The sequence below is a fragment of the Castor canadensis genome, chromosome 16 (genome assembly GCF_047511655.1).
Source record: "Castor canadensis chromosome 16, mCasCan1.hap1v2, whole genome shotgun sequence".
NCBI lineage: Eukaryota > Metazoa > Chordata > Mammalia > Rodentia > Castoridae > Castor > Castor canadensis.
The window spans coordinates 6172652-6197624 of record NC_133401.1 but is presented as its reverse complement, the minus strand read 5'-3'; the positions used below and the strand labels follow the sequence as shown (position 1 = coordinate 6197624).

The window sequence follows — 24973 nt, the reverse complement described above, 5'->3', positions numbered from 1 at the left end:
AGAGAGGAGAGCACAAAGAAACACAAAAGAGTGATACAATATCTGAAAAAAATGGTGAATCAAAAAGACAACAGAGAAACAGCCTGCAACACCAGTCCCTTCTCCCCACAGGGAGAGGGGAAGCTGAAGCCTCTAAGTCAAGGTAAGCCAGGTTGATGGAGAAATAAGGACCTTCCAAGACAAGGATAAACTAAAGAAGTTCATGTCTACCAGGCCTGAACTACAAACAATAATGGAAGGAATAATTTGCATGGAAACAATCACAAATATGAGAGGCTAGGAAAGAATAAAGCTCAAAGTGGGGATTGGCAACCCCACAAGAGCTAGGAAAGTAGGAAGTATGATCAATTCAGTAAATTAGCACCACCATAGTTCAAAAAAACACAAAAGTAAAGAAAAACCAACACAAGATTCAACCTGAAAAAAAAAGCAATAAAGCACAGTTATCAGTAAGTATCTCTCAATCATAACCATAATTGTAAGTGGTCTCCAATCAAAAGACACAGATTGTCAGATTAGATCCAAAATCAAGATGCAACAACTTACTGTCTACAAGAAACACCTCAAAATGAAAGATACATCCAAACTAAAAGTGATAGGTTGGAAGAAGATTTACCAGGTACACAGAAACCAAAAGTAGGAATAGTTATTCTCATGTCAGACAAAGAAGATTTTACACAAAAATCAGTCAGAAGTGATAAAGAATGCCATTACATACTAATAAAAGAAAAAAATCCAGCAAGAAGATACAATTCCAAATATATATGCATCTAACATCCATATTCCCAACTTCATAAAACAAACACTTCTGAGTTTAAAGGAACAGATAGAACCAGATACAGTAATAGTGAGAGAACTCAACACCCCACTCTCTTCAATAAACAGAATGTCCAGACTACAAAAATCAGAAAAAGATATCCTAGAATTAAACAATACAAAGAATAGAATGAACTTAACAGACATTTATAGAATATTTCATTTTATACCAGCAGGTTGCACATTTTTCTCTGCTGAGAAAGCTGAGAAACTTGGGCTCCAACTAGATCTCCAAAATAGATCACATCCTAAGTCATAAAGCAAACTTCAACAAATCCAAAGAAAGGAAGAATCCCCATTATCCAAAAGACTGTAATGAAATTAAATTAGAAACCAGTACCAAGGAAAACAACAAAACCATTCAAATTCAGAGATATTGAACAAAACACTTCTGAACAATCAATGCATCATTGAAGACATTAGGAAAGAAATTCTTAGATTCAAATGAGAATGAGGACACAAATTACAACAAACTGTGCGACACAGCCAAGGAGACGGAAGAGAAAAGTTTATAGCCATGAGTGCTCACATCAGAAAACTAGAGAGAACTCAGATACATAATCTGGTAATGCATCTCAAACTCTTAGAAAACAAGAGCAAGACATCCCCAAAAGTGATAGATGGAAAGAGATTATAAAAATCTGGAGAGAAATCAATGAATTGGGCACAAAAAATATGATACAATGGGTCAATCCAACTAAAAGTTGGTACATTGATAAAATAAACACGATTGACAAACCTCTAGTCAAATTAACTAAAAGAAGAAAGGATAAGACCCAAATTAATAAAATCAGAGGTGAAAAAGAGAATATTACAACCAACATTGATGAAATTCAGAAGATCATATGGGAATACTTTAAAAACCTATATTCCAGCAAAGTGAAAAATGAAGAAGAAATAGATAATTTTCCTGATACATATGACTACCAAAATTGAACAAGAGGTCATTCAAAACTTAAACAGATTGATAATAAGCAATGAGATTGAGACAGTTATAAATAACCTCCCAAAAAAGTAAGGGCCAGATCCCAGATCCCAGATCCCAGATCCCAATGTATTCACTGCTGAATTCTACCAGATCTTTAAAGAAGAACTAACACCAATGCTCCTGAAATTATTCCATAAAGTACAAAAGGATGAAAGACTGCTGCACTCATTCTGCAAAGCCAATATTACCTTAATACCAAAACCATGTAAAGATGCATCTAAAAAAGAAAGTTATAGTCTAATATCCCTGATTATCATAGATGTGAAAATTCTCAGTAAAATACTTGCTAACAGAATCCAACAATGCATTAAAAAGATCACATGCCGTGATCAAGTAGGTTTCATTCCAGAAATGCAAGGAAGGTACAACATACAGAAGTCAATAAACATAATACAACACATAAACGGAATCAAGGACAAAAACCACATCATCATAGCAATAGATGCAGAAAATTCCTTCAACAAAATTAAACATCCTTTCATGATAAGGGCTCTGAAGAACTAAGAATAGAAGGCATATTCCTCAGTACTATGAAGGCTACATATGACAAGCCTGTAGCCAACATAACACTAAATTGGAAAAAATGGAAGCCATTTCCTATAAAATCAGGAAAGGAGGCAAAGGTGTCTACCTTCCCCAAACTTCTTCAACAGAGCAGTGGAATTTAAAGCCAGAGAAATAAAATGAGAAAGAAATAAAATGGACTAATTTAGGGAGGAAAGAAGTCAAATGTCCATACTTATACCTGAAAGACCCCAAAAAGTCTTAGTGCTCCTAACTACATTCAGCAAAGTAGCAGGATACAAAACCAATACACAAAAATCAGTTGCATTTCTATGCACAAATATGAACCGACTGAGAAAGAAATCTGGAAAACAGCACCATTCACAATAGCTTCAAAAAATTAAAATACCTTGTAATAAATTTAACAAAGGAGGTGATTGACCTATACAATGAAAATTATAAATCACTAAAAAGTCAAATCAATGAAGCCATTAGAAGTTGGAAGTGCATCCCATGCTCACGGATCAGCAGAATCAATATTGTGAAAATGGCTATACTACTGAAAGAAATCTGTATGTTCAATACAATCTCTATCAAAATTCCAATGACTTTCTTCGCTAAGATAGAAAAATCAATCCTAAAGTTCTTATGAAAGCACAAAAGACATTGAATAGCCAAAGAAATTCTGAGCCAAAAGAGCAGCACTGGAAGTATCACAATACTTTGCTTCAAACTATACTACAGAGCTATAATAATAAAAACAACATGGTTTTGGGCACAAAAATAGACAGGAAGACCAACAGAATAGAATAGAAGACCAGGACACAACCCGTGCAACTACAGCCATCTGATTTAAGTCCAAAACATGCAACAGGGCAAAGATAGCCTCTTCAACAGATGGTGCTGTTAACTGGATATTGACTCAAGAAGACTGAAACTAGATCCCAGTCTCTTATCTTGTGCTAGCATCAATTCAAAGTGAATTAAAGTTCTTAATGTAAGGCTTGAAACGGTGAAATTACAGGAAAACATAGGAAACACACTGGGCCACAGAGGCATAGGTAATAATTTTATGAATAGAATTCCAACAGCTCAACAATGAAGAGAAAGTATTGACAAATGGAACTGCATGAAACTAGAAAGTTTCTGCACAGCAAAGGGAATAGTCACTAGACTGAAGAGACAGCCTACAGAATGGGTGAAAATCTTTGCCAGCTATACATCTAACAAAAGATTAATAGAATATACAGGGAGCAAAAAATACTACCCCCTCAAAGAATCAACAACCCACTGACTAAAAGAGCAAATGAACTGAACAAAAAATTGTCAAAAGAAGAGGTACAAATGGCCAATAAATATATGAAGAAATGCTCACCATTCTTGGCTATAAAGAAAATGCAAATCAAAATGACATCAAGATTCCACCTCACTCCAGTCAAAATGGCTATCATCAATAACACAAACAATGACAAATGCTGAGGAGGATATAGGGGAAAAGAAACACTTCTACACTGTTGATGGGAAGGTAAATTAGTGCAACCACTATGGAAAACAATGTGGAGGTCCCTCAAAAACCTAAAAAGTGGATTACCATATGATCCAGCAATACCACCCCCAGGCATATACTCAAAGGAATGTAAGTCAGGAAACAATAGAGACACTTGCACTCCCATGTTAATTGCAGCACTATTCACAATAGCCAAGCTTTGAAAACAGCCCAAATGCCCCGTAACTGATGAATGGATTAAGAAAATGTGGGGTATATAAACAATGGAGTTTTATGCAGCCATAAAGAAGAACTAAATTACACTGGATGTCTTTTTATTCATATAGGAAGATAGAAGAATGAAACCTGTTGGAATTGTTCTAATAGGGGGAGGGAACACGGGAGAACAATGGAGGGGGTCAATCTAAGACATATTGTAAGCACATATGTAAATATAAGAGTATATGCCTCTGAAAACTATTATTTGCTAATAAAAACTTTTTTAAATAAATGAATTACCCCACTTCAGGTATCTTGCTACATTAACAGAAAACTAAAATACACAGGCTCTGCTTTTCTGGTCCTATTCTGTCAATCAAGACCACTGTGTACTAGCCATGGAACCAACTGAGCCAGACACTTTCCTGGCAAAACTGATGGGTTTCACCCAACTCAAAAACCTTTCCTGAGCACCTAAAAAAAGAGGGAAGAAAAAGAAAATGAAAGAAGTTGAGAGGCTCATATCTTCTCTGATTCTCCATGGGACCCATAAATAACCCTCCCAGGTTTTCTTACTAGGTTCTCTAAACTCATATTCTTAAGTACAAACATAACCTTACACCATAGTGAGTACAATAAGTAAACTGCAGTATTTTTATAGGGTGACATCCCACCCTATTCATTGCATTTCCAAGCCTTTTATTAATGGGGTCTGAGTTAAAGGGCTATCACTTTTTACGCTTTCCATATTTCTAAAGAGCCTGATGTACCTGCCCTAGGTTAATTACATATTTTGAGAAAAACTGTATTTTAGAATAGTAAATCAGAAGTTAAGAATGGATGTCTGTAGAGCACTTGCCTACCAAGACCAAGTTCCTGAGGTCAAACCCCAGTACTGCCAAAAAATTAAAAAATGGGGACATCCATACATTTCCAGTGGACTTATTTGCAGAGATCCTTCAGGAGATGGTCTAATCCTTAAAAAAGCATTCAGTAATAGATTCAGCCAGAAGTCAGAAGTTTCTTGGCACAGGTTAGCCAGTGTAGTTTTAAGTTGTAAATTCACCCTTTCAATTTTATCAGAGGACTGAGAGCACCAAGAAGTATGTAGATAATAAGTAATTCTCACGGCTGTTGCCACTGGTTAAGGACATTGACAGTCTAAACCTGGTAATTAATTCTTTTAGTAATGTCTTAACTACTTCTTGGGCTTAAATGTGTTGGAAGAGCTTTAATCCTCCCTGAAAGAGTACCTAAATATACCAGTAAGTATGTATATCCCTGGCATTTTGGGACTTGAGTAAAATCTAATTGCCAATCTTCACTTGGAAAATTTCCCCTCCATTGAAGAGGTTTAATGATATAGGTCTTTTTTTTTTGCCACCATGTAGGGAAATTTTGATTCTCTTTTTGTGTTGTGATAGATCTTTTCCTCCAATTACTTGAGAGAAATTGGAGGAAATGTTGTAAGAGCATGTCAGCCTATGGGACATAGAGTTATGAAGAGTTTTATAATTTTCCACTGATCTGCTCAAGGTATTGTATCTTGTGATCATCCTCATTTCCACAACCATTTTCTCCTAATTTATCACTGTTTCTTTATTTACCTCTAAGTGTTGTGGATCATCAGGTAATTTTGGTACAGAGGAGGTCAAAGCCATTTCTAAATAGTTAATGCAGCTTCCTCTGAGCTGTGTCCACAAAAACATTACCTAACACCTGATGACCTCCACCTGTGAGGGTTCCCAAACAGCCTCTAATACGGAGGAGATGTCTATCCAGTGTTTTCTAGGAGAGTTTTCAGCAGTGAGTGGCTTCATGACCAAATAAAACCAGAACTGCATATTTAGAGTTGGTTAGAGACATTAAGCCTCGTATCTTTCCCAAACTGTAGTGTTCGAGGTAAAGCAATTACTTCAGCTTATTGTGCTGAGATATTACAAGAAAAGTCTTTGCTTCTATTCTAGTCCAGTGGCAAGCCTGCATTCTTTTTCCTTCCTTGATGAAACTGTTTCTAACCATAAACCACTCCTCATCGGGGTATCTAAGAACTGGTCGACTTTATGTCAGGTCTGCTAGAATTGTCCCCATCAACAGTTTCTTCGCTAGAGTGTGCTTATTCTCCATCTGGTGAGGGCAAGGAGGTGGCTGGGTTCAAAGTATTACAAGCTTGTACGGTAATATAAGGAATTTCTAAAGGAGGGTTTGATAGTAGCCTGTATTTCCAGAGGATTTCCCAAAGTTAATTTTGAGGTTTCTTCTACTATAAAAATAATTGCCACACCTGCCCATAGGCATCTTGTCCACCCACATAAAACAGTGTCCAATTGCTTACAGAAGAAGGTGACCGGTCTCGAAATGACACCTAGTTTCTGATTGGACTCCCAGACCTCTATTCTCTATCACGTGGTAACATATAGAGAAAACGTTTTGTTTAAATCAGGAATTCCCAGAGCAGGAGCAAATGTTAAAAGCTCCTTTAAGTCCATAGAAGCCCTTTCTATTTTCCAGTGCAATCCAGTGACTCGGCATCTGGACCCCTTTATTTAAGAATCTTGTAAGGGTTTTGCTACTAAGCCAAAGCCTGGTATCCAGATTTGACAGAATTTAGCCACTCCCAGGAACATTCTGAATTGCCTTTTTGTTCATGTGGGTCTGACATGGAGAATGACTGCTTTTCTTTCTGGAGCTAAGTTTTTAGAGATACTCATATCCTTCTTCTCCCAGAAATTAGGCACTTGAATAGTATGTTTTCTAAGTCCTGTTTTGTGGGATTTCAAATTAACAAATCATCTACACATTGAATTGAAACTCCACAACTAAGGATCACAGTTTGCAGTTCTCACTACAGCATTCCCAAACAGGTGTCAGCTGTATCTCAACCCCTTGGTGCAACCCAGTTCAGGTGTCTGGAGTTGTTTCTAAAGTAGCAGGATTTGTCCATTCAAACAAACAAAACTTGAGACTAATAGGGTATGAAAAAGAAAGCATCTTTTCGATCAAGAGTAGTAAATCAACATATTCCTGTAGGTATCTGAGCTAAGACAGTATAGGAATTTGGGACTATGGGATATGTAGACACAATTGCCTCTTTAATTTGCTTAAGTCTTGTACAAGTCTATATTCTCCATTAGCTTTTAAAATGAGTAGAATTACCAGGAGAATGACACGATAGATGTAGTCTCTTCATAACAAACAGTAATTAAGTGTTGCAGTTTATATCTAGCCTCAGCTTTGGTTGGAAATTTTCTTATGTGGTTGATAGGAAGGATTCTTTGAAGGAGTAACAGCAGGTTGCAGATTTATTGCCTTTCCAGTAATACACCAAAGTTTTGGATTTACTGCGGATCAGATCTCTTCAGGAATGTCATCACTCTCTTTATGTTAGCAGGGGGGCTATTAGGAATGGCATAGGGTTACTAATATTAAAATTTATTGATGACCTTAGGTAGTCAAAATATCTCTGCCCAACAATAGAGTTGATCATTTATGTACAATGAGAAATTGTTGAAAGAAAATTAAAATCTCACCCCTGCAGGTTAGGAGAGGAGTGACTCTTTTCATCATTTGATCAATATGGGTTATCATGCAGCTCCATTTAGAAAGAGATTCAGATAAGTAAATGAAGGCAAAAAAATTGAGCCCCATTGTCTACTAAGAAACTAATCTTTCCTCAACTTCAAGAGATGCCTGGGATTCCTCATAGGATATTGGTAGTTGACCTGCTGGGGCTCGAATAGTCAGAACCCCTGGGCATCTTTAGTTATCAAGAACCACAATTTCAGAAGCAGATTCCTTCATCTCTCTCTAGAAAGAGGGACAGTCCTCTCTCCAGTCTTGCCCTCGATGCAGAGGAGGCAGACCCCTGGATATTCTGGTCTCATTTCGGTGCTGTGGGTTTCCAGTGCTCTGGTTTTCCACATTTACAACATTTCCCCTTCACAGGACCAGAAATGACTTGATGTTTAGATGTTTCTCAGGTTATTTCCAGAGATTTCCTATAGAAAGAAATTCCCCATTCACGATCATAGCCTATGATTAGTTTGGGTTTTCTGCAAGTAATTGAGCCTTTATCTCCAACTGCACCTAACCTCTCTTAAACCTTCTTTGTCCATTAAAAATCCCAGTTATTGAAAGCCTCAAAGGTCAAATTTACTAAGTCTTTAAGTGGTATTTGGGGACCTTTGTTTTTTTGTTTTTTGTTTTTTAGCTGTGACTATCTGGTGCTGCCTAGTTAGTGAAAGACGTCCCCAGCAGTGTTTGTCCTCCTATTGAATCTGGGCTTATATTAGTATATTTTCTCTGGGCCTCTGTTAATGATCCTAAAAATAAGTTTGGGTTTTCCTTTTGTCCCTGAGTGATATTCCTTAGTCAATCATAATTAGCAGCCTTGAGCACTGATTGCTTTGTCCTTCAATTAAGCAATCACTCCTGTAATTCATTAGTTCTACATTGGCATTCCCAAATAGATACCTCCAAGTTAGTTAGTTTATCATTGAGAGTAGTAACATTTCCAACAGGGTTAAATTCCTGAACTGGACATCGTCAGCACAAGTGCAAGCACAAGCACAAGCTCCTATCCAAATCCAGGAGTGCAAAAACTAAAAAGAGAATATACAAGTCCTTCCTGGTTGGGTCAAAAGTTCCAGTTCTAGCCTTAAATCTATTTAAGAAATTCCCAGGGTTTTTAGAAAAGCACCCTATTTCTCCTTACATTGAGACACTTTGTTTATGGAAAAGGGAACTTGTACCCACATCTACAGCTGCCAGATCTCTTAAAGGAAGCATTTTCATTGTTTCTGATGATCTGAAGCACCACTGAGTGTGGTGCTATGGGACTTAAATCTGCCAGAAATGGGTGTAGGGATTCTTGTTGAGAAGCAGGAAAGGATGTAGGGTTTATGTGGCAGAGATCAGTGGAAAGAACTGGATGCCCAGATGCAGTAGTTGAAGATCTCAGGGTAGAGGGTATGAGTGAAGCAGAGAGGCCAATTACAACCTGAGGTTTATGTCTGGAGCAGTAAGAGGGGCCTGCTAGCAGGTCTGCTGGGAGTGGTTGCTGGAACATAGAAAATTCTACAGTTTTCTCTAAATTTAGAGTCTCTATGTGTCACCAGAAAATCTTATTTTATTGCAGAAGTAAAATAATTTTTTATTTAAGCCCTCTTATTTAAAGTCCCAATTCTTTAAAATACGTCATAGTGGAGACTCTCCTGATATACTAACAGTGGTTCCCATCTTTTCTCTTCATCTGTGCCTGAACAGAAAAAAATGGACTTAGAGCTGCTCTGATCTCTGGGGATTGAGGAAGCCTCCCCACTCATGTTCCCTAATTAGGAACACTTAATCCATATTCTTAAGGTCGGACATCTTACACCTTAATGAGTAGACTTTGTAGGGGGGCATATCACCCTAAACATGAACATCTCAGTCTTTTACTACTGGGGTCTTCTGAACTTCCTTGCCTGTTAGGGAGTCAGTTGGTACACACATTAAAACAAGGATTAGAAGCCAGGCACTGGTGGGTCACAACTATAATTCTAAGGACTTGGGAGGCAGAGATCAGGAGGATAGCACTCTGAGGCCAGCCCCTGCAAGTATTTCATGAGACCCTATCTCAAAAATAACTGACTGGGCTGGCAGAGTGGCTCAAGTGGTAGAGCACCTTCCTCGGTAACATGAGGCCCTGAATTCAAACCCCAGAAACTCCATAAAATAAAAATAAATAAAACAAGAATAAGAGGAAAACAAATTAAGCTCTCAGTAAATAGCTCTTTATGAGCCTGATTTTTGGAATCAGAATCTACACATCAGTTGGGAAGTGAAGGAGCAAACTGTTGTGGTGAAAGGAATTCCACGTCTGCTGAAAATGATGGATATCTGGCTCTCTCAGTAAACACAGAAAAGGTAGAATGGTTAGCCTCCAAGAGAAATTTATAATCATAAAAGACCAAATGTCTTAGTGGAGTCCATAGCAATACCCAAGGAAATGGCTCTCCCTCTGCTTTTTAGCTAATGTCATAGAGGTCCCAATTTCAAGTACATGGGGCACCAGTAGAGAATAAAGGAAAAGTTCTCACTCTAGTCCCTCCAGTCTGTATGTGAATCTGAGAATCATTGCCCAGGCACGTGCATATATGTCCCTTAGGCACTTGGGGTGCACACAGCTGCATGGATGACTTGCATGACTGAAATCCTGGTGTGGGAAGGTGGAGCACATGGGCTCATAACCTCCGTCTCTGTGGTGCTTTGGCTAGAAGAGCAGATGGGATGGCGCAGGGCCACCATTGGCTAGAAGAGCAGAAGGGATGTCCCAGGACCACCACCTTCCATTCCTTGTATATACAACTCCTGGCTCAGGCTCACCAATCTTCTGTGGATGGGGGGTTCACACAGCTTCCTGGTTTCCACACAAAATCAATTACTTGAGATCCACAAGTGAAAAGCATTTCAAGGTGTCTCAAAAAGGAATCTCAGAAGCTTGAAGGATTTATTTTAGTTTAATTAGGTAGAAGTAGGGAGAAATTGAAAGAGAGGGAAAGGCACCTCCGGCTAGAAGTTCCAGAGGAGGAGACAAGCTGAAACTGTTGCCCATTTTGTGAATTCTCTATGCTCTATGCTGGGGAAGTGCCTATCATCCAGGAAGTCTGGCAACCCTAATACAATGTTTGTGGTTGCTCAAGATGTGTGTCTTTTATTATTTGAAAACATGGAGTTGTGATCTAGGCTTACCCAAAATACAGGAACAATAGGTGAGTTTTAGTATTCTCTTTGCTGTACCTTCCTTTCACTCTTTCTGTCCCTTTTACCCATTCAAGGAGCCTTGAAGCTTGTTAATGTCTCAAAGAGGAAGGCATGTGCAGATAGCTCCTTTATGTCCCTTTATTCTTATAGCTTAACATCTAGAAGAAGGTGGGAGGGGACTAGCTGCTCTGATTTTCACATTTTACTGCCTCAGTTCAATACCTGAGTCAGGCTCTTTTAACAATTATTAAAATAATATACTTCCCCATCTCCTCTGTTTCGGTGAACAAAAGGAAACCATGTTAGAACTGGACCTCTTTCCCCTTGAAAGTGACTTACTGGAAACTGTCCTAGCCCTAAATGAGAATAGACATCCATCTTTAGCCATTTATTAGAAACTCCCCACCTGTCTAGAAGGAATTGTAAGAGGCACTCAAGTTGCTCTTGCTGAAAAGCATTGGCTTCTTTCTTGAGCCCACAAGTGAACTAAAAACAGGAAAAGTTGACATCTTTGTCTCCATTTTGCATCTGTCTTTGCTCTAAGTCATTCTCTTTACAGTCACTTTACTACCACCTTGGAGTCCAAAAAGGACAAAATTGATAATTTTTATGACAATGAACTGGAGCCACCAGGAGCTGCCACCCTACCAGTGAGGGCAATTATCCCAAGAATCCTCTCTGGATCTCTGGGAGGTTACCCCAGAGATCTGGGAGGTTATGTAGCTCCTTTCCTTCCACTGTAATGAAACCCCTTTCCAGGTAGATGGTGCCATGTACATGGACGGTGCCGAAAGCGTAGCAGCTTGTCTGTGTAAACAGTCACTCGTTTTCCCTCAGCCTGCTCCAGTGCCTCTGCCAGCGCGATCAGTTCGGCCTTCTGGGCTGAGGTCCCCGGGGGCAACGGGGCACTCCAAATTGTGTTCCCACCTTGGTCCACCACCACTGCCCCCGCCTTACGCACCCCATCTGATACGAAGCTACTCCCATCTGTATACCATACCAGCTCACTGTTGGGTAGGGCTGAGTCCTGGAGATCGGGGCACACTTGGGTGATTTCAGCTATGATCTCTTGACAGTCATGTAGGGGGGCTTCCAGGTCTGGATTTGGCAGCAAGGTGGCTGGGTTAAGAGAAACTGGTTCGGAGAAGAAGATTCGGGGGGCATCCAGCAAGAGCCCTTGGTAATGAGTCAGTTGGACATTGGTCATCCATCTACCTGGAGGGTGCTTTAGGACTCCCTCTACTGCATGGGGGGTTGCCACCTTCAGATGTTGCCCAAAAGTGAGCTTATCTGCATCTTTTACCATTAGGGCAACTGCCGCTATGATCTGCAAGCATGGGGGCCAGCCTGCTGCAATTGGGTCCAACCTTTTGGATAGATAAGCAACTGGATGCTTCCAGGGCCCTAGGCGCTGCATTAGTACCCCTTTCGCTATTCCCCTCCTTTCGTCTACAAAGAGGGTGAAGGGCTTTAGAGGGTCTGGCAGCACCAGGGCTGGAGCTCTTAGGAGGGCGGTCTTAAGCTCCTCAAAGGCCTGTTGATCTGGCCCCCAGGCCCATGGGACCTTATCTTTAGTTGCCTTGTATAAGGGTTTTGCCAGTTCAGCATACCCCAATATCCACAGCCAGCAGTAGCCCGCCATCCCCAGGAACTCACGAACTTCTCGAGCTGAGGTGGGGATGGGGAGTCTGAGAATAGTTTCTTTCATGGCATTTGTTAACCATCTGGTTCCCTCTTTTAGTTCATACCCCAGGTAAGTGACTGTTTGTCTACAAATTTGAGCCTTCTTTGCACTGGCCCGATAACCCAACTTCCCCAGCTCCTGGAGGAGGTCTCCAGTGGCTTGCCGACACTCAGCTTCAGATGCAGCTGCCAGAAGCAAGTCATCTACATACTGCAAAAGTGTGACAGAACTGTGGCTCTGGCGATATGAGTCCAGATCCTGATTAAGAGCCTCGTTGAACAGAGTAAGGGAGTTTTTGAAACCCTGTGGGAGTCTAGTCCATGTCAACTGTCCGGGGGTTCCCGTATTTTCGTCATGCCATTCGAAGGCAAAAATGTGTTGACTGTTGGGAGCCAGGGCTATGCTAAAAAAAGCATCTTTCAAGTCCAAAGTGGTATACCAAACATGGGAAGGGGGCAAAAGGCTCAGCAAGGTATAGGGGTTGGTGACTGTGGGGTGGATGTCCTCAACCCTCTTATTTACTTCCCTTAAATCTTGGACTGGCCTATAGTTTTTTCCCCCAGGTTTCTTAACAGGGAGGAGTGGAGTGTTCCAAGCAGAATGGCAGGGCTGTAATATTCTGGCCTCCAGGAGGCGGTTAATGTGAGGGGCAATCCCCCTCCGTGCCTCGGAAGACATGGGATACTGATGGACTCAGATGGGCTGAGCCAAAGCCTTGATTTCTACCATTACCGGTGCTTGATGTTTCACCAGCCCCACACCTGTTATTTCTGCCCAAGCCTGGGGGAAGGTTTGAATCCAATAAGTCATTTCAGGGGACCACTCAATAGGTTTCAGGGGAGGGTCCCGCAAGGAGAACAAGCGGTGCTCATCCTCGAGAGACACAGTCAAGACTTGGAGGGGCTGTCCTCGTCCATCCATCACTTTGATACCATCCAGCTCAAAGTGAATGTGAGCCCTCACCTTAGTTAGCAGATCGCGCCCCAGAAGGGGGGCAGGGCATTCAGGAATGACCAAAAAGGAATGGGTCGCCTGATGCCAGCCCAAATCCACCTGATGCTTGCTAGTCCATTGATATGCCTTGGAGCCAGTGGCTCCTTGCACGAGACTAATTTTCTGAGACAGTGGCCCAGTAGGTTTATTTAGAACTGAATATTGAGCCCCTGTGTCCACCATGCATCTCACGGGCTTCCCCTCCACATATATGGTTACAGAAGACTCAGGGAGGGGTTCTGAGTCCTGTCCCCTCTAGTCATTGTCCAATTCAGTTAACAGAACCTGGGTGTCATTGCTGGGCCTGCTATTTGGCCTCAAGCAACCCTGGAGCTTGGGACATTCTCTCTTCCAGTGTCTGTATTCCTTACAATAGGCACATTGTCCCTGGCCTAACTGGGGCTTATCTCTTCGGGGATGGGGGGGCAGTCCGTCCAGAGCCTGGTCCAGCCAAACCTTGGACCCCTGCTAAGAATATTTTAGCCATTTCCTTCTGCTGTTTCTTGTTTTCCTTACTCTGGTGTTCCCTGTCCTCCCTCTGAATCTTTTCTTGTAGTTCCTGATTTTCTTTCCTGATTCTATCCTCTCGTTCTTCCGGGGTTTCTCAGGTGTTAAAAACTTTTTCAGCTACTTTCATCAGATCCCGGATAGTCATTTCCCCAAGTCGTTCCTGCTTATATAGTTTCTTCCTAATATCAGGGGTAGCCTGATTTATGAAGGACATTATCATGGCTGACTGATTCACCTCCGCTAGTAGATCTAGGGGGGTATACTGTCTGTATGCATCATAAAGGCGCTCAAGGAATGTGGCCGGGCTTTCAGTCTCCCCCTGCACTACTGTCTTCACCTTAGCCAGATTGGTAGGGCGGCGAGTTGCCGCCCCGGAGTCCTGCCATAAGAGTCTGGTGGTAGACCCGGAGACGCTCCCTACCTTCTGCGTTCCCATAGTCCCAATCGGGTCTGTTTAAGGGAAAACGGTCATCAATCAGGTTTGGCAGGGTAGTTGGTCGCCCGTCGTCGCCAGGGACATTCTTTCTGGCTTCAGTGAGAATCCACTCCCATTCCTCAGTGGTAAATAGAGTCTTAAGGAGCTGCTGACAGTCATCCCATGTAGGACTGTGAGTATGTAAAATGGACTCGAACAGATCAGTCAGGCCTCTAGGATCCTCAGAAAAAGGAGGATTCTGGGCTTTCCAGTTGTACAGGTCACTACTTGAAAAGGGCCAATACTGATAGATGCGTCCCTCATCAGGACCAGCACTGCCCAGAGCCCGCACTGGGAGGATGGGGGGGGGCAGTGGAAGTGGAGGAGGGCTCCTCCTCCAGAATTTCTTCTTGCTGCCTACGGGGCCTGAGTCCCCTCGCCGGTCCAGAGACCGGGGCGGAGGGTACAGACGGGGAGGCTGATGAATGGGGAGGTACAGGAGGGGCAGCTGCCTCTGGCCGGAGTGGTGCAGCAGCAGCATATGGCAGGGGGCTTGCCTCAGAATCTAAGTCTTCCAAGGATGGATGGGAAGTCGGTTCTTCCTGCAGAATAGGCTTCTTAGGGGAATTAACAGGAGTGGGGGCGTTCCCCAACACGGCCAGTATTGTGGGCCGGTCTGTAGGTGCCTCATGGGTAAGCAGCCGCAGCCAAGGGTGGGGGTTCCTCTACTAAGGTCTGCCACATAAGGATGTAGGGATATTGATCAGGGTGGCCATGAAGACCAGGTCTATTAATGACATCTTGGACCTTCTTAATCGTGTCGAAGGAGAAGGTACCCTGAGGGGGCCAGCCTACATTAAAGGTTGGCCATTCCACTGAGCAAAGGGCATCAAACTTACCTTTCTTAATTTCCAGCAGACAAACAAATTCTCACAGGATTCTCTAACATGCACAAGTACCAGCCGGTCAACCAGACTACTCTCACAGGCGCAATTCCATTCACACCAGATTCAGGATCCTTACACAAAGACCGCCCAAATGGCATCCACTGAGGATGCTGGCATGGTTCCTGACCATCGGGGATGTCTCCCACAATTTCCAATAGTGGAGCCTCCAGAGCTGTGACCCCTTCCTTTCACTCAATGAGAATTCTCAACCAAATTCAGACGGGGACTCTAAGTCCCTCCAAACGGAGGTGGCCAATCCTCCTTCTGCAGTCTTTCTCAACTAAACCTCGGTATTGGAGGCCATTTGTTCCTCTCAGGGAGGGGCCGATCTCGCTGGGGCCTCCAGCTGTTAGGGTATGAGGCCAGCCACCTTCCGAGAGGACAAAGGACACTCGAGACAAAGGAGGTCACACGGCGAGGTTTATTTCTAGCCGGCCTAGGGTCCGAGCATCCGCCTGACGCAGCAGGTTTCAGCAAGGACCCTGAGAGAAAAGCTTAAGCAGATCTTATACTCTTTAAAGCATCAATCATTGTCACACAGGAATTCCTCATGCCCCTGGGGTCACAGTTTCCTGATCTTGCCCACATCCTGATCTTGCCCACATCCTGGTGGTGGGGTAATATTATTTATTGGAAACTGGGGAAACACCAGAGGCTTACTTATCAGGTTACAAGGAATGTGTTCTCCCATAAATTAGGGGCTAGTAGTGGAATAGAAACCTAAGGTTTAGATAAGAACAGCAGGGAGTCCTGCTTTGGAAAGTTTATTTACAAGTGGAGACAAAGAAAGGCAGGGATGGGTGCTTATCTGTGCATGGTGCCTTTTATCTCAGTCCCGAACTCTTGCATGGCTCTAATGAGCAATTCCTCACAGCTCTGTCCGAGGTTACAGCTTTTAATTGACAGTTTACCATGTTTTACAACCCTGTTTCAAGGCTATCTTCCTCTTCACGAGGTTACCCAAGGGTCATGCCACTTATAGCTGATTTCTAGGCTAGGTGGGCTGCCAGTTAAAGGCCCCAACAGCCCTACCAGTCATGTGACCAACCAGACCACACCTGTGACTGAACCATTTAACTATGCACACCTTTGTCCCCTGCCCCAGTTCTTTTGTCTACTTAAACCTATAGCTCATGTCTGTGCCCCAAAGATGGCTGAGGATGGGCTGAGTGCTCACTCTGCCTCTTCCCACAGCATGTCCCCATTGTGCAATAAACCTCCTTCCTCTGCCTTCACCATGACTCTTTATTTGGCATGTAGGGGTGGGTGGCTGGACCTGGCAGGAGTCTCATCCTTGGGTCCAAAACTCCAGTTTCAGAGTGACGCAAGGTATGAGGACCAGGATGTGTGGAAGATATCTCTTGAAATTTGTGTGACCATGGGACATACTAAGTCTAAAACAGCTTAAGAATGAAAAGCTAAGTCCATCTTGCCCCCTAGGAAGAATTCTTGCTGACTAGACTACCAAAAAAGAGAAAAAGACAGTTTCTAAGAGTATACTCAAAATTAATGTAATTGTCTTTGAATGTATTTTTGTGTGTGTGTCTATCATGTACATCTATAATGATTGGTTTATTAGAGCTAAAATCTGATAGCTATGGCAATAGTCTTATTGAAAACTAAGACTGACTCAAAATAATTCCCTAGCATTGACTCTGGCTTCAGCTATTAAACCTCCTAAAAATTACTCCTAAAAGAATAGAATGGGGCACATCTTAATCTGCTCCTGTAATTTTGAGAAATAATTAATCAATGTACTTGTGGCCACTAAATTAATTTTTATATGTTTCTGAGCTCTTGAAACTATGTGCACTTAAATTGACATTTATGGTATGCCTAATTTAGAACTTTTTGCATATGCATGTATTTTCATGTGAACATCATTAGGATGAATCTTACTGTGGAATTAATGTAAAAATTGTTGCTTCTGTTCTCACTCTCCCACACCCCTGCTGCTGCCACTTTAAGAAAACCAGTTTTTCAAAGCTCCTATTGTAACCAGGTCTAAGTAAATACAGGCATTCAAGAATTAAAGAAAGGGACTATATGGATAGTAACCTAAATCTGTTTCATTTTGTCATAAGTGTAATTAACATTCACTTCTTTTTAAATTAGATCTACTAACAAATGTGTCTTCAAGGTACTAATTGTATAGAAAAACAGTTTAAAATTGCTTCTTTTCATGGGTCTATATAGTAAAAATATAAGGCTAATCAGAAAACAATTTTTTTAATTTAAAATTCCTATAAAAGTTATTTAAAAATACAAGTTACAAAGTCAATAAGCCAAGAAGTAGAAAGGATATAGAAAAGTATTGAGTACATTTTGAAAACAAGTTAAAGGGAAAAAGAGAGTGCTTTTAAATAAAAAAGGATTTTGTAAAGAAAGGTTTGTCCTGAAGATCGTTCCAAATATGGAAAAGATAAATAAGGGGAATAGGGATAAACCATCAAAAGTTCAAAATGTCATATGAAGGTCCTGAGTAAGTCTTAAAAATGTTTAATAAAAGCTTTAGTGTGTGATTAAATTGACCATAACCTAAGAGTTACTACCTGAAAGATTTTCTAGGGTCATGTTAAACTAGAACCTTATTCTCTATGTCCATAAAATAAGAAGGCTGTCTTAATTATTCTGCTCTGAGAAACATCTATAAAAAGTGTTTTAGGAAAAGGATTTTATTAAACTCATGTCATCTGTTGATCTTGTAAAGATTTGAAACAGTCCCAAATCAGAGTTCATATGTGTATTTGCTCAAGTAAAGGTCTATTAAATGACCACCTTATAACTGTGTTCTGTGTCTAGACTTTATCTAAATATTGTACAAACATTTACAAAAGTAAAAATGTGTGAGTTTGATACATGTAAAATGACCAAGTAATACTCTCTTTTATTCAAAATGCATTATATCTAAATCTGGTCAATAAAACTTTTAGTATTTCTGTTATTTGTAATCAGTAACATTCAGAGGAGAAAAAACCCTTGCCATTTGAGCAATCCTGCTATTTGAAATGTAACCTACTATTATTTGTCTTAACTAAATAAGTGTTGCTGTGTATATGAGATGCACTTATACATTTAAAAATGAGGCAATTTGGGATCATGGGTGCTGTCTCCCTAACTTGTAAGAGATCTAAAATTTTGACACTTATCTGTGCTGTACATCTATTATCTTACCTAGCCAAAACTTCTAAATTTTGCTACAAAAAAAGAGCTATTTAATATGTATATCTAACATCTATACAGCTGTGGTGCTAAGGGTTGCCAGCTCCTTTGTATTTATACTTCCCAATTTTATAATCCTTCAAAAATGCAAAGCTTAAAAAAAGAATTTCCAAGCAGGTGTCTTGTGTCCATGTGTTCCTACTTGTAACGAGGCCACTTAATGTTGTTGTAATGTCAGTCATAATTATTTTCCTAAAATGTTGTTTACTATAGAAATAGCTAAATGTTTTAAAAATTACTAAACTGCTTTTTAGTATTTTAACCATACCTATTCTAAGTCTTCTCATTAGCAGTCTGGGTCCTTCTCTGGAGCATTTATAATCAAACCCATGAAAATGATTGTAGCAAGTATTTATCTGTCAGTCTTTTTAAACATTTTCTTTTGTTGGCTTTTTGTATTTTTCTTGTAAAACTTTTAACTGTTGTCTATTGACATCTTACAGCATTTTTAAGATGTTAGGACATCATCGATAGGACAAAAAATTTAAAAATGGAGACCAGCTAAGGGCTACTTTTTCTAGACCTCTCAGTTGCTTATAACTTGGCCAAATGGGTCTTATTGGCACTGATTCCCATATGACCTGTTGCCTCCCCTCCGACATGGGCCCTGATCAAAAAATCCTGGAAAACTGGTAATCCTGGCAACAACATTCATTAACCAGAATTGTTCATTGGAGAAATCTTCAGGGAAGGCTGTTCAGAGACCAGAGGGATAGCTGTCACAACCCACATGGAGTCATCTGTGCCAGACCTTACCAAATTTATTAAAGCAAGAGGTTTTTAAAGAAGTGTCTTTATGCATGGCACGCAGGCCCTTGCAAGCACCTTTGATGGAAGGCAAACTCATATTTTTGGCCCAGGCCTTCCATTTAAATAGGGACAAAAAATGACTGCTTTATCATGGCATTTCTAGTTTTAGATTGAAACAAGTACTTTTGACTTAGCTGTCAGCTAATCCAGCTGTACTAATTTCTCTGGCCAAGAATCTCTAATTTCCTCAAGACAGGAATGTTCAAATTTAAGGGGGGAATTGTAAGAGGAAGGCACTCAAGTTGCCTTTGCTGAAAGGCTCTGACTCCTTACTTGAGCCCACAAATGAACTAAAAAACAGGAAAAGCTTGGCATCTTTGTCTCCATTTTGTATCTGTCTTTGCTCTAAGCCATTCTCTTTATAGTCACTTTACAATCACCTTGGATTCCAAAAAAGACAAAACTGATAATCTTTATGATAATGAACTGGAGCCACTAGGAGCTGCCACCCTATTAGTGAGGGCAGTTATCCCAAGAATCCTCTCAAACAGGAACCAGATTAGTCCTTCCAGGTTATAACATCCCAGAACTGGATGAGACCACCAAACCACTTGCCTGACCAAGATTGTTGGCCCCACCACAAATGAGACCAACCAGACCACACCTGTGACTGAACTGTTTAACTATGCAGATCTTTGTCCCCTGCCCCCAGTCCTTTTGTCTACTTAAACCTATAGCTCATATCTTGGGAGGATCAGAGAGCCATTAAAGTTCAGTCTGCCCAGTGACCTTCCTGGACTTCTTCACCCACCTCATAAATACCCCCAGTCTCTAAGTGACTGTGGGCTCCAGCTCTTGTTGGAGACCCCTCCATGGGACCACTTCTCCACAGTAAACCCTGTGCTGGTATTGAACTGCCTTCCCACATATCGATTCTGAGCCTCTTTCATTTCTAATGTCCTCATCCATTGGTCCTGCCTCACCTGGACTAAGTATTTTGTCCCTTTCTTGGGGCTGAGAGGCAAGGGCACAGCTCTTGCTGTTTTAAGCTGAAGGAGACATATAAATTCCTGTGAAATTTGCTGAGGATATCTGTCCTTCATGTCAGCTCCAACTGTTATCAGAAAGTTTAGTGCTGGCATCGACCTCAGTTCTTGCTTCTAGTGAGAGCAGAATTCAGGTGGAGATGTGAAAATGTTAGTAGAGTTTATTAGAAGTACACTTTCAAACAGCTGAAAGCTGTCCCTCTGTAGAGTAAGAAAAACATTACCAGCACATTTTGTGGAATTATCAGGCCCGGTTTCATCGGATAGAGGTTACCTTTGCCAAATTCTCAGCCTTTGATCTATCTTTTAAAGTTTGGGCCCATGGTCTATCTGTGTGAAAGTCTCAGATATTGATCTGTCTTTGTGAAATAGGGCGCTTGACCGATGATATAGAGATTAACACTGTAAAATTCGGAGCCCCTAGTCTATCTGGTGTGGAGAGTGCAGACATTGGGCCTGGATCTTTAACTTGTTAAGTTAAAGAGATTTTACCTGTGTGAAACACCAAGCCCCAGGCGCAGCTGATGTTTAGGGTGTGGTTTACTTGGGAAATAAAGGATCAAGCTATAGGTGGGAGGCAGACTTCAAAACATCCTCCGATATCCTCTGGCCTTGATGGGTTACTTTGATCTTAACAGTGATTGGTCACCTGTGGAGTTAGGAAGATTAATTGTAATTACACTCTTCTACTGTGGTCACCATTTATGTCTACATGCTACCTTTCACTACTCCCAGCACATTAGCCCCCGATGTTCATCAATGTGACATGAGGGTGTTCTCTTTGAGTTTATTTCCATTCAGCCAGCAGCTCCAGGTTATCCCTATACAACTCCTTCCGATGATCCTGCAAAAAATGGAAGGGGATTCTAAGTGAGGATCCCTAGAAGATATACCTGTTTTGCTTATTTGTTAATTCTCTATGTAAAATATGAGATGACTGTGTACACAGAGTATATAAGTCGGACATTTCAGTCTCTGTGATCAAATGCCTGACAAAATCTAAGGGATGAAAGATTTTTTTTTTCATCACAATTTCTGAAGGTTCAGTCCAACGGCAGGGAGGGAAGTTATGGCAGAGTTGAGCGGCTTACCTCATTCATGGTGGACACAAAGTAGATCGGAGAAGTGCCAGAAAGAAGTCAGGGTAATATATAGCTCCCAAGAACTTAACCCAAGTGACCTACTTCCTCCAACCAGGCACCACCTTCCACAGTTCCACCAGCCCCAATAGTCTATTCACTTTTTGAATCCACACATGGATTAAACCATTCGTTAGGTTTGAGCCCTAGTGATGTAATTATCTTCACTGGCCCTCAAGGTCACACCCGAATGTGCTCTTTACTAATACCCTAGGTGTCTGTTAATCCACTCAAGAACAGTAATCCAATTAACTGGGGCGGGGCGGGGGGAGGGGTAAAGCTGAAGGGATATGTATCTCTCTGCTTTGAATTTTTGAAGATACATAAGTATTAGATTAGCTCTTCACTGGTGCAAACCTAATAAATTCAGTGCAATCACATTTGATCTAAGGATTACCTGCATTTTCAAGACAGAAGAGTATATTTGCCATTTCCTTTTTCCTCTGCCTTTTCATTCTATTTTAGATACATGTGCATCTAATACAATCAACTATAGTTTAATACTTGTCATTCCAAAGTATTTGAGAAATTTCAAAATATATGCATGTAATTTTGACACATGTAAACTATTTATTATTATAGAATATTTTCCTCATTTGCAGAATATTGGTGCACATGTCAATATAATGACTCTTTAACACCATATCTTTCAATCTGCATAGTGTCTTAAGTATTTTTGGATGTAATTGAGCCAAATTCAGATGGGAATTAGTGTCCTGCCTTTCTGTCCCTGTGTTTCCTGGCTTTGTTATCCATAAGGAGGAAGCAGATTAATAATAGGAAGGAGGAAGCTTTTCAGCCAATTACAGAAAGCCACGCCCATCAGAGGGACTTATAAAGGCAAAGCCCAGCCGGCCAAAACACATTCTCACACTCACCGGGCAAGAGAGTGTGCCGTTCAACTTAAATTGAACATGGAATTGGAAACTGACTACCCAGATCCTTATTGTCTTTCCATGCACCACCTCAATTTCCAAACAATCACTTTTAAATGTAGGAAATCAGATGAGGAAACAGCTTCGGAAGTGAAAGGCAAAATTGTCTCTTCTAACTCCAATGAGAGCTGTATCCAAAGGCAGGGTAGGTGCTTGTGCTATTCACAGAGATAGCAGGAGGAGTAGTATCATAGATACTGACTGTGTGCTTTTGGGACGGTCTCATCTTGAGAATGGAGAAGGATCCTGGCTTATTGATCTGAGGAGGACTTGAGAAAGGTGGCAGTGATTGCCTGCAAACTTGTTACAGTTCACTCTTGACACTGATAGAAGTGCCTCATTTCAAAGAATGACCCACAAATATGAGTGGGTCAGGGAACACTAGGGGATCTGTGTGACTAAGTCAATCACTTAAACTGTCTTTTGCTTTAGGATCAGAGCCAAACCTAAATGAGGAGAATGCCAACAAAAGCAGGTTTGAAGGCAGAGACAACATTGCTAAATCAGGTAAGTTTTGATTCTTCCAATGTGAGGAGGTACAGAGGATGGGATTGTTTTCCCCTGACATAGTTCCAACTTCTCCCTGATATCTAGTGCTTTAAAACTCCTCCTAGAACAGCTAGGAATCAAGTTTTGGTTGCAATCTCAGCTCCTTGTGTGTTTTGTTGAGCTTGTAGGGTGTCCACTTGGAGGTGTTTTTTGAAACTCATTTTATTCACAGAATCACAGTTCAGCTCAGACGAAGAAAGCTCCAGAAAGAGGAAAATCAGTTCCGAGAACACCAGTCAAGTTAGAAAAGGTAGGCTCCTACTTTATGCCCCAAGAAGCAGACTAGCATCTAACAAAGTTAGTTGCTTGGGCAACAAGTGGATTTTTTTAGTGGCTGAGTTTTAGAATTCCAAAGATCTATAAAGCATTTAGGGCTGAGGATGGGTGGGTTCAGATTTGCTTCATGACACAGGCTGAGCTATTTGGGAAGGAGGAAAGAGAGAGAGAGGTCAGTTCTGACACATTTGAGGACATTCCTGTAATGAGGACCTGTAAGATCTTTTCTAGTGAGTATCTCACATGCTTCCTCCCTATGGAACTGTCTAGGAAATGATTGCTGTTTCACTATGGAAAAGAGACAAAAGGCCTCTGATGATAGAAAGAGGAGAATTGAGAAGAACCGTGATGACTGCAAAAGAAGACGCCTGCGTGGCAACGATGGGCAGAGAATGCAGCCCAGATCCTGGTACTCAGAAGACAACCCGCCCCCACTTAGGAAAAATCTGGTGACTTTTCTTCGTGATATGTCTGAAGCAATTTATCAAGACATAGCCCAGATGCAGTCCCAGCAGGTACATTCCCCACTCACCTGGGAGCAGCTCTCTGAGCTCACTCAGCTCTGGGAGCCTCTGTCCACCATGGTGCAGGCCTGCTACACCATGGCCACCCAGGCAGCCAGTGCCTTCCCTGCTGAGGGCTGGCTTGTCCCAGCTTCAATGTCTGCTCCTCAGGAACTGTCCTGGGATAAGGAAGAATCTTAGAGTTCCTTACTGGATGGCGTTAGGCCCAACTTTGCACTGGTGGGGAGAAAAGAGATGGTGTCAGTGAATGAGTACAGCCCTGATCTAGGGTCATGTGTCCTACTCTGCAGAGGAGATACATTGGGGAGAACAAATCCTACTACATCTCAGAATCTTCTGGATGACTGGCAGGGATGATTTTAGATATTATGTGAATAAATAACGAACCATGAAGTGGTCACGATACTGGAAATCTGCTTTCCTGAACTTAATGTGAATTTACAAGTAGTGAGATCAAGGTTTTAGGGGAAAAGGAAGTAAAGTTTTACTAATTTTGCCAGGCAGAAGAAGAGAAATGACCTTCCTAAGGGGGAAGGGTGAGCTTTAGGGTACATCCAAAGCATGGGATTCTGGATGTGCATGGTGCAGAATGAGTTAGGAAAAATCCAGTAGCCTCAGGTTTACTGAGTTTTTGGTATGCTTGCATGAGTGGCAATTTTTTCTTATTTGCTTTTGTATTAGATATTTTTGTGGTCAGTGAGATAAGAGGAGCATGACGACCTTTCTTGGAGTGTAGTGACCTTGTTGAATTCTCTCCCAAGGGAGAATGATGGCTGAGGAGAGAAATAGAACAATGAGAAAGACAAGAAATGTCCTATTAAAACTTGTGGAACCCAAAGCAGGCTTTTGAGCAAAGCGAGTTAGTTATTGGGCTAAAATTATAGTTGTGAGCATACATAGGTGAATGTCTATTTTGTAAGAAAGTTGGGTTTTTTTAATCTCCTTTTTTATTGATGTGCTGGGTAGGGGTACACTGTGGCATTCACAAGGGTTTTTATATCATCAAGTATATCATACTGGAATTCACCCCCTCTGAAAGGTGTTTGAAGTATGTACTCGGAATTATGAATTCCGTCACTGAGGACTAAAATTAAAATGTTAAATTTAATGTAAAAATTCGTTATGTTTGATAACTTATGAGAGTCATGTATTTCTTCATTATCAGAAAACATATTTTGGAGGAACATTGATGGGTTTGTATATTTAAAGTGTAGCAAAATAAACAT

General features: G+C 41.2%; 1 protein-coding gene and 2 pseudogenes across 1 annotated transcript; 1 reads left to right on the top strand and 2 right to left on the bottom strand.

Annotated features, from left to right (window-relative positions):
- LOC109676695 (vomeronasal type-2 receptor 116-like) overlaps positions 1-12399 on the bottom strand; it is a 31979-nt pseudogene extending 19580 nt beyond the window's left edge.
- A 1438-nt stretch (positions 12400-13837) lies between these two features.
- LOC141418186 (uncharacterized) lies at positions 13838-14900 on the bottom strand (annotated as a pseudogene).
- A 7477-nt stretch (positions 14901-22377) lies between these two features.
- LOC109676693 (protein FRG2-like-1) lies at positions 22378-24091 on the top strand. Its single transcript, XM_074058620.1, is given in 4 exon segments — positions 22378-22543; positions 22831-22905; positions 23494-23966; positions 24038-24091. Coding segments are annotated over 4 exon segments (768 nt in total).
- The last annotated feature ends 882 nt before the right edge of the window (positions 24092-24973 follow it).